The 15,146-nt window shown below is 36.4% G+C and overlaps 1 protein-coding gene across 4 annotated transcripts in view; it reads right to left on the bottom strand.

Moving 5' to 3' along the window:
• The window catches only part of LOC131048186 (uncharacterized), a 48,304-nt gene extending 38,499 nt beyond the window's left edge, over positions 1 to 9,805 (bottom strand). For all 4 annotated transcript variants that reach the window (XM_057982076.2, XM_057982077.2, XM_057982078.2 and 1 more), the window contains exons 1-3: positions 9,010 to 9,805; positions 7,239 to 7,351; positions 7,025 to 7,081 (exon numbers count right to left, since the gene is read on the bottom strand). In XM_057982076.2, coding sequence (XP_057838059.2) covers positions 7,025 to 7,081; positions 7,239 to 7,351; positions 9,010 to 9,505 — 666 coding nt within the window. In that variant the 5' untranslated portion in view covers positions 9,506 to 9,805. The remainder of the gene's footprint in view (positions 1 to 7,024; positions 7,082 to 7,238; positions 7,352 to 9,009) is intronic.
• Between the last annotated feature and the right edge of the window lie 5,341 nt (positions 9,806 to 15,146).

The following is a 15,146-nucleotide window of genomic DNA, read 5'->3' as shown; positions in this document are numbered from 1 at the left end:
GGACTACTCGCCGAAAACTCGGCGAGTAGCCTGGCGAGTACTCCCCAAGTTTTTGCCAAAAAACCGCCGATTTTTTGGCGAGTTTTTGGCAAAAACTCGGCGAGTCTGTGACAAAAACTCACCCGCCTGTTTCTCTTTAGCCGAAAACGGCAATAACATAATTCATTTTTTGTTTTTTGATTGGGTTTTGGGTTGAGAAGGGGGAAGTTGACTTGGAGTGACTTGCAAACTGATTTGGAGTGATTTTTGAGTGATTCCAAGTGGATTTGAAGGGGATTTGAAGGGAAATCAGATTCCCAAGTAAGTTTTTTTTTTTTCTATGCTTTTTTAAAACAATTTGTTTATTTTTTGTTGCATTTAGATGGATTAGAAATGATTCCTAGGTAGTCTAAATCATTTCTAAGTTATTTGCACTAGATTTGACAAGTTTTGTTGAATTTTCACAATTTTTTTGAAGAATCTAGATTTCAAAAAAAAATTCAAACCCTACTTTTTTTTTAAAAAAACTTTGAATGATGTCTAAATTTATTTAAACTAATGTAGATAGTTTGCTAAATTGTTTAACTAAAATGTTAAAAAAAAAATTCACTTTGTATGTGTAGATCAAGTAAGCATTAATCATGGCAAGGGAGCAATGGCCACTAGATACATGCCCATCTGGATATATAGGCACCCGTCCTAGAGGTGCTAGAGATGGGGCATGGAGGTATGCCTATAGGGGACCTGATCCTGAGTCAGTTATATGCGAGAAAATACTTCATGGAGGCATCAACCACCTCAAATACCACCTTGCGAGAATAGACAGGCATGATGCTAGAGCATGCCCTGGGATCTGGATATATAGGCACCCATCCTAGAGGTGCTAGAGATGGGGCATGGAGGTATGCCTATAGGGGACCCGATCCTGAGTCAGTTATATGCGAGAAAATACTTCATGGAGGCATCAACCACCTCAAATACCACCTTGCAGGAATAGATAGGCATGATGCTAGAGCATGCCCTGGGACCAATGAAGAAATAAAAAGACAAATGAATGCCCTACTTGCAGCTGGGGAAGAGAAGAAATTGCAAAGGGAGAGGGCAAAGCTAGCCATGAGATCAGCCATAGTTGAATCTCAAGGTGTTTCTATTGACTTTGAAGAGGAACAAGAAACACTTGAGGGCATAGTGGGCTCTCGGCATGGCCCACGTATCTGCAAACCCACCATCACCTCGCCCATTGCTTCTGCCTCCTCTAGTAGAGTACCTGGCACTGTTCCACTTCCATCATCACGATCAGGGTCCATAGGTGATTATTTTGTGCCCAGGAACACACCTAGAGCACAACCATCATTAGAGGCCACTGGATGGAATAAGGAGGTACATGAGAAAACTGACATTGCAGTAGCTGATTTTTGGTACTTCAACAACATAGCATTCAATGTGGCGGACAATGCTTATTGGCTGAATTTGGTGACTGCTATGACAGTTTCAAGAAAGGGGTACAAGGCCCCTTCTCGCAAGGATTTTAGTGGGAGGTTAGTAAATTACTACATAGTCCACTTGATTTCATTTTTAATTATTTTTTAGATTTCTTGTTTATTAAATCAAAATTGTGTACTACTACTAAGACCTAATTTCACTTTGCACTTACAGGTTGCTCACAAATGCAGTTGCTAGGGCAAGAGAAGTGATGGAGGATCAAAAAATTGAATGGGCAAATTATGGCTGCACCATTCTTTCTGATGGGTGGACAAATGGCAAGAACTGCACCATCATCAATTTTTTGGTTGCTTGCAAGGAGAATGTAGTGTTCTTGAAATCTATTGATGCCTCCAGCAAGGTGAAAAATGCAGAAACATTGGCTGGAATGTTGGAGCATGTCGTCATGGAGGTGGGGGTAGAGAATGTGGTGCAATTCGTCACAGATAATGCAACAGCATATGTGTCAGCAGGTATAATCCTTTTAAATTATCACCTTTAGGCATTAGCAATATTTTCATTTGTTGTGGCTTGTTTTACTTGGTTGCATATTTCTTAAGAATAAATTCTTCTTTTGCAGGAAGAATCCTCCAAGAGAGGCACCCCACTCTTTTTTGGACACCTTGTGCAGCACATGTCCTTGACCTTCTTTTGGAGGATATAGGAAAACTTGAGTGGGCGACTCCAGTTATGGAAGATGCAAGGAGGATCACCAAATACATTAACAATCACCCTTGGGTCCTAAATTTGATGAGACAGCACACCCAAGGGGAAGATTTGGTGAGAGTTGGTGTCACAAGGTTTGCAACGATTTTCTTGACGTTGCAAAGCCTTCTTGTTGCATTGACTTCTTTGAAACAAATGTTTGTGAGTGGAGAATGGCTTAACTCACCTTATTCATAGAAGCCTGAAGAAGAAGTTGTCACATGCATAGTCTTCGACAGCCAATTTGCACAAAGGGTTGCAGAGATTGTGAAGGTTGTTACTTCAAAACTTTAATTTTTAAATTTTAGTTATTCTTGATTCAAGTCTCTCATTACTAATTTGTAACTTCATTATTTAAATTTTAATCTTTTTGCAATTTGTATTTTTCAATTGTAGGTGTTAGAGCCCTTGGTTCGAGTTCTTCGCTTGGTGGATGGGGAGAAAACCCCAATGGGGTATCTTTATGAGACCATGGATAGGGCCAAGGAGTCTATCAAAAATTACAACAAGGGGGATAGACTCAAATTTGATCCCATTTGGGAAATTGTTGACAGGAGGTGGAACGATCAGCTCCACCAACCCATTCATGCAGCGGAATACTTCCTCAACCCTCGTTTTAGGTTCGGGGGTTCTTACTCAGAGCCGAATGCAGAAGTCATGGAGGGCCTCAGTACATGCATTGAGAGGATGGTACCCGATGTTGAGGAGAGAGACCTCATTGTGAGTGAGCTCCAAAATTATGAGGGAGGAAGGGGTAAGCTATTCTCTTCAGAGCTGGCTAGGAGAGGAAGAACCACTCAAACCCCAGGTATAACATTTGCCATTTGGATTTTGGGATCTAAAGACTCAAATGATTGATAAATTATGTTTTCTCTTTTCTCTTTGCTTTCTAACTTTTCCATTTTATTTATTTTGCAGATGCTTGGTGGCAAAATTGGGGTGGAAACACCCCACATCTCAAAAAATTTGCCCTCAGAGTCTTATGTCAGCCTTGCAAGTTCATCCAATTGTGAGCGCAATTGGAGCTTGTTTGAAGCAATCCACACGAAGAAGAGGAGCAAGTTAGCGCAGAAATGGCTCAATGACCTTGTCTACGTGCAATATAATCTTCGTTTGCGCGTAAGGAAGGTAGAGGAACTAGAAGGTGGTCCAATTGACTTGGATGATATAGATCCTTACAGTGATTGGACATCACAGGGGCAGCCTCCATTGTTTTCCGACACTGGCATCACTGATTTGGAGAGGCAAGCTATGGAGGAGGGGGGCGGATTTGGTTTCAGGCTGGATGACATTGAAGAGGAAGAGGATGAGGATGAGGATTCATTGCTAGTGCCAGAAGCAGGAGGAGACATAGCTTCATCCAGGATGGAGGATGAGTCTCAGTCAACCATACCGAGTGAGGACGCACAGTCACGCCCACAGGAGACTTATACGACTAGACCCTCTAGTTCTACCTCTCCCCAAGTTTTTGCTAGAGCTAGGAAGAGGAAGTTGTAATTGTAATTTGTAATGATGTATTTACTTTTGTTTTTACAAAAACTATTTAGTAATTTACTATTTTGCTTCCAAGCTTCCAGCCATCAGCATTCCTCATGAGGATGCGATTTTGTAGACACTTTGCATTTAAATATATCTAGAATCAGCTTGTTTCTTTTGTGTTATCATTTATTGACTCATTGGATGCATCTTCTCATTAAATTTTGCAAAAAAAATGCATTTTTTACTAAGTTTAAGCGTGTTTGTAAGTTGTCAAGTTTTTCGCCGAGTTTTTCCTGAGTTTTTTTCCCAGGGGCTTGGCGAGTTGAGACGAGTCGCGAGTAGTCCAACTATGGCTCTTATAATTTATATTTTTGAACATATATAGACATGCTCGTACCCGTACCCAAGGAAGATAAAATATTGTCATACCACCATACCTAATTTCGGTTCCCATACCCGAATCAGCAACTTAGCCTCAAAATTTATTTATTTTTCTTTTTATATTAAAAAAATTAAATTACATAGATATCGACATCTCTACCTTTTGAACAAGCAGATTACAACTTGATGAGAGTGTAAATCTAAACCCAAAATTGTCCTTTAGCTAAGCCGCCACAAGTAGTGGAATCCAATCCGTCAATCACCTAAGGGTCAAACCTAGCCCAATTGTGCTTCTGAGGGCTTGAAGCTTCGAACATTGGTGGAAGGCATGATCAAGGAACATACCATCATCCTTACCGACTCTGGATTGTGTAATTAAGCTATTATAATCAACTAAAATTCAGAGCAACCATTAAATTGATGGTGAATCCTCATAATTGGGTTATTTTTATTTTAGTTGCTTCTATTTGTCCCTAAACTCAAAACCAACATGCTTCCAATGAGATATTAATTACATTTCTTAGAGGTGGTAAATTACACACTCTCCCCAAAAGTTTGTGCCCCTTAAAATCACAAACAGTTTTTTAATGCTCATTCTTTATTTAGGCCTATACTTAACTAACATCTAACTAATATCCTTTCATGAGCTTTCCTGGATGCCTTGTTCGAACTAGCAGGCAATTTGTTAATGCTCATTCTTTATTTAGAATTATACTTAACTAACATCTTTTTCCAAACTAAATTCATTCCCATGAGCTTTCTTGGATGCCTTGTTGGAATTGCCTACTTGAGCTTTCTTAGTCATCAAGTCATGTTAGAATGCCTTTTTTATTTGATTGCTCATTTGTGTGGCAAATGTTCAAGATTCCTTAAGAACAAAGTTCGTAAGTTTGCATTTGGACTATTCAATGTCATAATGATTCCCCAAAACACACCAATTACAAAACTTCTTCAAGTGCACACTCATTCCTTGGTTGAGAGATATCCCTTAGAAAAATGTCCCACTTCCTGAGATGTTGAACATTTCAGTATATACCTTCCAAGTACATCCTTGCTCTTTAGTAGTAATCTCAAATTCTAACTCTGATCTTTAATACATCTTTCAAGTCCATTCCTTAGTTGAGAGATCCCCTATTCATTGTGCCTTTAACTTCAAAAATGACTCCCGTGTTTGAGTTGCAAGTATTTTGGCTACTATACTTGCATTGTAGTGCACTGTGATAGAATATTGCAGTCCCAATTAAAAAACTCCTAGTTATCGTGGCCTTACCACCTAAAATTGTTGCATAACACTTTCCTTACTGTCTCTTGCATTATTTTGGCTATGGCTTCAAGAAGGGCTTCAATACTTGATGCCTTGTTGCTGTTGCTTATTTTATTGATAATCTCGTACTTCCTATCATACCCTCATTTTCAAAAATCAAGGTTTTATTTACTGCTTTTTGTACAAGAGTTGTTTGCCACCATCATACCTTTTAAACCGTGGTAACAACCCATCATGAAAACACTTCTTCGAGTTGTCAAAAAACTACTTATTCTGAAGAGGAACATCAAGCTTTGCCTCTGATTTTTCCAGACTTAAATTTATATTTAAAATGCTAATGTGTTTTAAGATTATATAATTCATCCACTGAGTTGTTATCATCACATAAATATATGGCCTCACATGGAGACCAACTTCATAGACATTTTACTGAAAGGAGGGAAACTATGGGAAGAGCCTACTCAACCTTTCAAGTTTGAAATACCTACTGGTGTAAAACAAATTGACTAATAATGAGCAGCTTCTCTCTGTGAAGAACATGGAAACTCAATCTCCAGTAGCTCCGGAGGCGTCAGCATGATGCAGCTCAATTCACTATTCTCTAACCCATAATCAATACCCCCAACCTCCTTATACCACTAATTCTGCAGTGCATAAGAAAAGAAGGCAAAGCCATGATTGTAAACAGAACACACACATTTGTTACACATACTTAATGACTTTATCATAAATGATATACTTAAGATTGTATACACCATTCCAGTTATTGGGATTGCAAGACAATTATATTCTCTTGCTGTAATTTCTCTATAGGGAGCGCTTTTAACATTTATATTTGCCATACTCTAGTGATCCTCTAATATATGCATTTAAGCATTAACAAAATAACATAAAGACTTGAAGAAGTTTGTTTTTTCAACACGTGTACCTAAACTGTGTATTTCTATAAATCCAAGAGTGCATTTGTAAAAATAATCAGTACTCTACTCCTATTCCCTTCATGCTTTTTGGACCTACAAATTGGAATTTATGTAAGGCCAGACTAAAACAGGACAATCACATTATATTCCTAGGCATTAAGAGAACATTTATGATACATAACTGGATAAAGTTTGGAAATCAAGCTTATATTAGGACTCAGCATCCTATCTGTTCTGGCTATCAAATAATTGGCTCAATTGAATTGGAAACAATAATTGATTGTCAGCTAATGAAACACTGATACCAATGGAACAGAAAACTTGGTCTGCTTTAACATGACACTATTTTTAAGAGTCGGCTATCATAATCAAATAATTGATTTGTTTGATTGAAAGCAACAGTTGGCTATCCACAGAAAGAAAACTGAAACCAATGTAAATGACAATCTTGTCTGCTTCAGCAAGAGAATATTTGAAGATGATGAGGTAAATCTCTCTGTCCATACGTACCTGGAGACATGGTGTATAGGTACTGGTACAGGGATGATGACACCATTCAAAGTTCTAAACTAGGGTTCATGAGTAAAGGAATATGGATATGGCTATATTATATAAAAATGCAGTCACCAGAAAATACCGGTGTGGGGACAGGGACACTGTCCATGTTCCTATAATGTAGTTTCCTATTAGCTATGCATCTGTCTATTTAAACAATGAAACTTTTTTAATTTATGCAATTGTGGCACAACAAACTACGAATATTTAATTATTCTCAAGTGAAGGATATATCTATTAAGTGTAGGCTTCAACTTACATCAATGTCACTGATGGGCAAATACAGACCTGTCTCAAATGATCCAAAGATTTTCACCTGCATGTCAATCACATACTGAAGATTAAAACAAACATGCAAAACAGAGTTTTTTGTGCAAAAAACACCTGTAAATATAAGTTGGGCACAAAAGGCATGCAAATATGTAAGTGATATATGATTGTATGCACACAAATGCCTCAATCAAGAAACATACTTCACAATTGGGCCATATAGATTTGACGACATCCGAAACACGTCCAATTGCTGCTAGGCGTGCTGCTTGCTCTTCTGGAGTTGGTGAAAGAAAATGACAAAAATCTATAATTTCTGCATTTCAACAATATGATTATGTGTCAAGGATTCAAACATGAACTCCATGACAAGTCTTACATTTACATTGACATTGCAAAAATTTAATAAATTGTATACAACATTGATGAAAAATAGACATGTTTAATTATTAAAACTTGGTGGGAATGGGAATTGGTGTGAATTTTCTAGCCATCAAAAAAAATCACCATTTTTCTATTATGACAGTTGTGTCTCTTCAAATATTGTACAAACTACTAATTGCAAAGGCATGACAGTATCCATTCCAAAAAGTACATGATCATCCTGACAGCAGCATCTGATATTCATTGTTCAATTAACATAAGCTAGGATTCAGATTCGACAGTTCATCAAATGTAGCTTTCAAAGTTGAGAAGAGAAATGGCTCCACATCACACGAATTTTGATTTTCAAATTCATTATCCCCAATGAAAACTCAAATTGGACTTTGAAGCCAAATGAGTTTGATACAGAAACATAATGATTGAAAAACTAAACATATAAATAAATAAAACCTTTTACAGTTAGAGTGACTCCTGGTCCTAAAATAAACGTGTGGCTGTTGTATCGGTTTGTCCCAATATAGGGAGACAGAATAGAGTCCAATCAGCGTGTGGCCCAATCCCAAACACTCAATGAAAAATAGGATTAGGACAAAATGAACGTTGAAAAACTGTTAGTCCTCAAAGCCTGAATGAGAGCAAATAAGTTTATAACTACTACTGTCCATTGAACATCAAACCAGAAAAAAACCGTTCAAAGCAAATAACTGCAATACATAAATAAAGGTAATAAAAATGCAATGGAAAGCAATTGAGGGCAGTTGTCAGGGCAGATCGTCATGAGAAAGAAGGAAAATCACTCGCATTTGTAGAGAATCGGTGAGAAAAGACTCAGGCACTTGTTAAAAATGACAACAAGAATCAAGGAAAGGAAAAAATAAAAGTCCATACATGACCAAAGTAGGTAAATCGAACTCCAAAGATTCGGGAAGAAGATGTAATGGCAAAGAAATGCGAAATGTGCTTCAAATTGCCAAAGGAGGTCAGTGAGACTCCTAAGTACAAAAAGTTCCAACTGCGAATCAAGAGTGATAAGTGTGCTCCAACAACCAAAGATAAAGCAGATAACTAACACTAAAAATTGACGTACAGATCAAAAGAAGATAAACAAAAGAGAAACTTATTCAAACAGATAACCCCAGAGAGATCGTCATATGCAAATCCACATAATACAAAATTATTATCTTGGGAAATTATTCTCACGGTTTCTTTAGAAGTTGAGTTTTTTCAGATTAGACCTTCTAAGAAACCGTGAGAAACAAAAATTTTGTGAAGGGTGTGACTGTAAACAAGGAAGCCTTTCTCTTCTCTGATTCGACCGTGTATATTTTTATTTTTCCTTTTTCTGCGAATTAATGTAGCCAAAGTTTTAGCTCACACTACTGTACCGAATGCTTGATATTTTTTTATGTATAGCAGCTGTATAGAATCTTATACCAAATGCTTCCGATGTAATTATTTAATAGGCTGAGCAGATTGCCTTCACTTTTCTCGACAGCCATACGTTTTGTTGAAAATAAGGCATAGCCAACGAATGCGTATATTGTGACGCTCATATAACGAGTTAAAACAGAACCAGCTAAGAAGCAATACCTTGATGAAGCAATAGCAGGGGGCTCGTTATCTTTTTGTGAGAATCACTCCAGGGAAACTCAATAACAGCCTTTAACTTGTCCTCAACCTGTGAAACCATCACAGGGGTAACCGGCTCAGCACTGGGATCCTCCGGCAAGTTCGAACATGAGACCTCAAGGGACAAATACTCTATTTCTCCGTCACTGGATTCCTTGCACATAGCATCTTCTGCGTCACCTATCTCCCGCCGTAAAACAGTAAGACCCCTCTCCAACCACGGTTCTGGACTGGAAACCCTCGTTGTTTTGAGAAATTGGAGCTCTTCATCAGTTCCCATGGCAGGTGTAGAATTCTTAGTCTTTATCTTTCTGTTGCTGAATTTAGTGTTTGGAGAAATATCGGGGGCTTCTTCAAGCAAAATTTCTCCAGAAGGAGATTCGTAGGAAAGATCATCCTGGCCCAGCAGAGGTAAGAGAGTGTCATAAATAAAGGAAGGGTGCTCGCCTGTTGCCATTGCTGAGCTGCTGCTGGTTAGGGTTTCTACAGTTTACTGCATCTGTCTATTTTTAGTTGGTCTAAAGCTTCTAGGGTTTGAAAAATATATCTTATTACAGATAAGTCCTGTGCAGAGAAATGAGATGTGGTATGCAAGCTTCGCCCAAACAATGAAGTTTAAGTGCTCTGTATCAGCCAAAACAATGAAGTGATCGTGAAACGATCTGTAAATGCAAAATCTCGTTGATGAGGAGGATTCCTTTATAACTGGTGGTTGCTCCGGAAGGCGTAAGTTTATGCCGATACTTTACATATAGAATATTTTATGCAGAGTATGCGGAGAGATATTTTTAGAAAACTTAAACTAAATATAGAGATTTATTATTATAAATAATTAAAAAAAGGTATTAAAGAAGAGAACATAGAAAATCTTTTTACATATAATTTGAAAAGAATAAAGTATATTTTGATTCAATTCTTCTTCTCTAAACTAATTATATATGTATACATATGTGTGTCACGTACATAAATACATGCATATAACACATATATATGTATACATATGTATATGTGTGTATTATACATATATGTATATACAATATTATGCTATTGAATATAATTTTAATTTTGTATTAATATTATATTCGGTTATTAAATATAATAATATTATATTAATACGTTTAATATAAAAATATTTGAATAAATTAAATTCTAATTGAACCAAAATCCTAACTCTAGCCGTAATTGAAACTTAACTCTAATTTTATTGTAATTGTAATTCTAACACTAACCCTAATTATAATTCTAATCATAATCATAATTATAACTTTGTTCATAATCCTATTTCTAAAAGTAACCCTAACCCTAATTAGATTGTAACCCTAATTAAGCCATAACTTTAAGCCTAATTGAATTGTGATCATATTGTTACCCTAACCCTAACCATAAGTCAAAGATTTCTCTCATTACCCTAATTGAAATGTAAACCAATTGAATCATAGCACTAACCCTTTATGTAACTTTAATTGAGACTTAATATTAATTAAACCCATTTCATGATTGAAGGTTAATATTAAATTTAATTGAATGCTAACCTTGATTGAAACCTAAACCTAATTATAACCTTGACTCTAATTCTATTTCTAACCCTAACCTTAGTTTTACTTCCAACCCTAACCCTAGTCATAGAACCTATAATCCTAATTTAACCCTAGTTCTATCCCTATATCTAATTCTAATCCTAATCAAAACTTGAATTCTTATTCTAACCCTAACCCTAACCCTCATTTAATTAAACCTTAGTCCTAAACTTATCTCTAACCCTTAATAAACTCCAATCCTAACCCTAACTCTAATTGAACCTTAACCCTACTCCCGACATTAATCTTAATACTAACCCCAAGCTTTATCATATAAACGTAATCCTAATTGAACTTGAACCCTACTTGAACATCAACCCTAATTCAACATTAATTATAACCCTAATTAAACCTTACTTGAGTCCAAACCCTGAGATAACCTTAACCTTAACCCTAACCCTAATTGAACTTGAATCCTAACCCTAACCTTATCTCGAATATTTCTTGTATAACACTAACCCTAACCCTAATTGAACCCTAACTCCAACCTCAATTAAACCTCAATTCTAAGTAAACCCTAACCCTAATATAATTAAACCTCAATCCTAAGCCTTACTCTATCCCCAAGTGAAGTCTAGTCCTAATCCTAACTCTAATTGAATGCTAACTCTAATTAAACTATAACCCTAATACTAATTGAACCCTACTTCTAATTGAATTGTAACACTTATTAAATCTAATTTATTAAAAAAACCTATAATTAACTATAACCTTAATACCAATTATAACCCTAATTAAACCATGTCCCTCATTTAGCTCTAAATAAACTCTAATTTAACCCTAACCATATTCCTAACCCTAATTGAACCCTAATACTACCTATAATCCCAACCCTAACCTATCCTTGACCCTGACACTAATTAATCTAGATTCCTAACCCTAACTGGGCAACCCTGACCTTAATAGAACCCTTACCATAACCCTAAACCTAATTAAAATATAACCTTAATTGAATGATAATTAAACCCTAACCTTAATTGATCCTTAATCGTAATTATGTCTTAACCCCAACCCTAACCTCAACCCTAATTGAGTCATAATTGTGCCCTAACCTTAATTGAATCCTAAGACTAACCCTAATCTTAACTTTAAGTTAATTCTAACCCCTAAGTGGGTCATAATTAAATCCTAACCCTCATTGAACTCTAATCCTAATTAATCATAACCCCAACTCTAACCATAACCCTAGTCCCAATTTCAATTGAACCCTAACCCTAATTGAGTCATAATCCTAATTAAGCCCTAACCTTAATTCTAACCCTCACCTTAACCCTAATATAACTCTCTCCTTAACCCTAACCCTAATTGAACCCTATGACTAACCCTAACTGCTACCTTCATTAAATCCTTATCCTAATCTTAACACTACCCCAAAATTAATCTTAACCCAAAGTTTAATGGGAGAATTGTAAACCATATTTAAATCCTAATCCTAACCGTAACCCCAATTGAACCTTAACTATAACCCTATTCAAACCCTAACACTAACACTAGTTTTAGCCTAACACTAATCTTATTAAACCCTAAACCTAGCCCTAATCCTAATATTTATCAAATAATCCTAACCTTAACCCTAATTGTAGTATAATTGTAGCATTAACCCTTACCCTAATTAAACCTTAATTGTAATCCTAATAATAATCCTAACCATAATCCTAATTAAACCTTAACCTTAATTGAATTATAACCCTAATTGAAACCTAACCTAAACTGTAAGCCTAACCTTGAAGCCTAACAATAATTAAACTATAACCCTAATTCATCTTCAACACTAGTTGCAACCCTGAGTGAACCCTAGCCATAACCCTAACCCAAACTCTAAAATTTATCTTAGAGCCCCAACTATAACCCTAACCCTAATTAAACTGTGTTATCCTCAATTTGCAGTTGACTTGAATCATGGGATAACCCTAAGAAACTTGTCCATTTCTTAGCCCACAAACTCTAGGCACTCTTTACGAGGCATTTTTGGTCTCCCTCGTGTGTAGTTCAAACTGTTTGAAAATCACCTTGATCGGGTCAAGCATCAACTAGTATATTTTTTTGTCAGTCTTCAACTTTAAAAGCTAGTTTTTTCCTCTTTATGTGCATTTTCGGGATTAAAACCCGACTTTGCATTTGCTTGTTAAAGTTACTTGTATTTCGGGTTTTGAAACCCAAATTACAAGTCTTGTGGCACATTTGAGTGCATTTCAGGTTTTGAAACCCAGAATGCATTTAAGTGCACTTTAGGTTTCATAACCCGAATAGCACTCCTAATACCACACAAATGTATTAAATGCACTTTGAGTTACAAGCTATAAAATTAATTTTTGCATCTTTTTTCTTATCATTTTTTTTTGGGGTTATTCAATTTTCTTGTGCATTTTTTGTTCCTATACACCTAGATTTATGAAAGCTATCATCCCACTCTTGCAAGTATTTGTCCTTCTGCTCTAGTTTGTCACTCTTTCTTTTCATATTTTAAAGGTTTTTATTTTATTATGTTATTGTTGTTTTCGAAGTTCGAGGTTTCCTCCTTGCATGATTTGTGTTACTTGCGATAATACAGAGTTCAAACCACACCCTCATTTGGTGTATTTAGGGCTTTGTAACTCAGACTCTGTCTATGTTAAACAACCCACACATATTTTAGTGTATTGGTTGGGTTTTAGGACCCGACCAACATGTGTTTTACCATGTTGGTCAAATCATAGATCCCACCCAACTCACCACCAATACACCACCAACACAACACGACATAGTGGGTCGATCAAGGGTTAAGACCTGACCAACACACCTAGTGTGTTGGTCGGGCCTTAACTCTCGGTTGGCACCAACACTTTTGTGTCGCACCATTGTTTCTAAGTTGTAGTTTGAGGTTTTAAATCCAACCTACAACCTACGTTTTTCCCCTTTGGATGTAGGTCGAGTTTCAAACCCTGACCTACACCTTGACTGATTTACCAGAAGTGTCAATAGGGTTTTGAAACTCGATTGACAAGTTGTGTTTTTTTCCCAAATAGATGTCAATTGGGTTTCAAAACCTAATTGACACCTTGAAAGACTTGCACTACCCAAATGTGTGAATCGGGTCTCAGGACCTGATTTGCATGTGACAGCCAATTAAGTGCAAATCGGGTTCTAAAACCTCATCTGCACATTTGATTTGCATTGTCCATTAACTTGCAAATCGGGTTTAAAACCTAGTTTGCAGGCCATTAGTAATATAATGTGTGAACTAGGTTTTAAAACTGGATTTGCAAATTTTGACAAAATACTTATTTTTCTTAGTTTTGAGCATTAATATCACTCTAATTTGTAGTTTCCAATGTCTGAGTCATCCCCAAGCAAAATCATGAAGTTCAAATATCAAAAATATCTAAACATGTTTCCAGAAATCTCGGTGTCATCAAATGTCAAAGACATTGGAGATAGTGAAATTGGGCATATGTTTAAGTTCCTAGAACACACAAAGAGGCCACCATAAAGCTTTGATTGCAAGCACTCGTTAGTAGTGGTCTTCACCTAGTTGCAACTCACGACCCAAAGTTTGTCTTGGCGACACTTTGACAAGGAAACAATAAGTGTTAAGGATGCAAGTGGAAAGGTGATAATAAAGTTCTTTGATAGAATATTTAGGTGCTCTAATGTGGAAGAATATGCAGATATCACCTTTGATTCAGCCCAGGATTATTATGATAAGAACTCAGACAAGTGTAAGAAAAACATAAGAACCAATTTGCTAGAGACATCCAAAGCAACAATTACCAAATGGCCTAAGTTCCTCTACAGGAGTGAGTTCAAGGAAGAAATTAGAGACATGATAACTCTCCTTAGCAAGGTCAGAGATCTACCAGCTTCAAATGTCTTCCAAGAATGGATGTATCAGTACATACAAGTGATCGAGAAGGGTAGAGATATGATTTACTAGGGAGAGCACACTAGTAACACAATCTACGAGCAATTATCCTAAGTATCCACCACTTTGAAGTTTTACATAACCTCCTATTTGGTTTATGTCACAACCTCCATGATACACTTTACAGGTCTCACATTGGAGGGAAACAAAAATGGTGTCTTTGTCTATGAGTATTACCCTCGATTGACCTTCAAACAAATCATGTATCATATTAGAAGGGTCAATGATGCTTTCTTTGGTGCTCTCATGTGTTCAATCAAACAAAGATTGGAATAAAAAAGAGTGTTAAAGATGCCTAGAAAACTATTAAGAAGTATGGATGCTTGTTCCTACAATTTCCTACATTCTCATGTATTAGGATTGGTTTTTATGAGGGAGCCTCTTTCATGTTGCCAAGATATCCAAGTGACAAGATCATCCTTGTTGAGTTGAGTCGGCAAATCATAATTGTTCATGGTCAACAATCTAGAGCTCATAAAGTTGGCTTTAAATTTCCTCTCTCATTTGGTCGATACTTTGTGACTACATCATATAAGGCCAAGAAAATGAAAAATAAAATGCAATGGGTCAATATGAAGGGATTCAAAAGGAGAGAGGAATTAACAAATACCGGGGCATGA

Source organism: Cryptomeria japonica, chromosome 6 (assembly GCF_030272615.1).
Source record: "Cryptomeria japonica chromosome 6, Sugi_1.0, whole genome shotgun sequence".
Taxonomy (NCBI): domain Eukaryota; kingdom Viridiplantae; phylum Streptophyta; class Pinopsida; order Cupressales; family Cupressaceae; genus Cryptomeria; species Cryptomeria japonica.
This window is presented reverse-complemented; position numbering and strand designations above follow the sequence as displayed.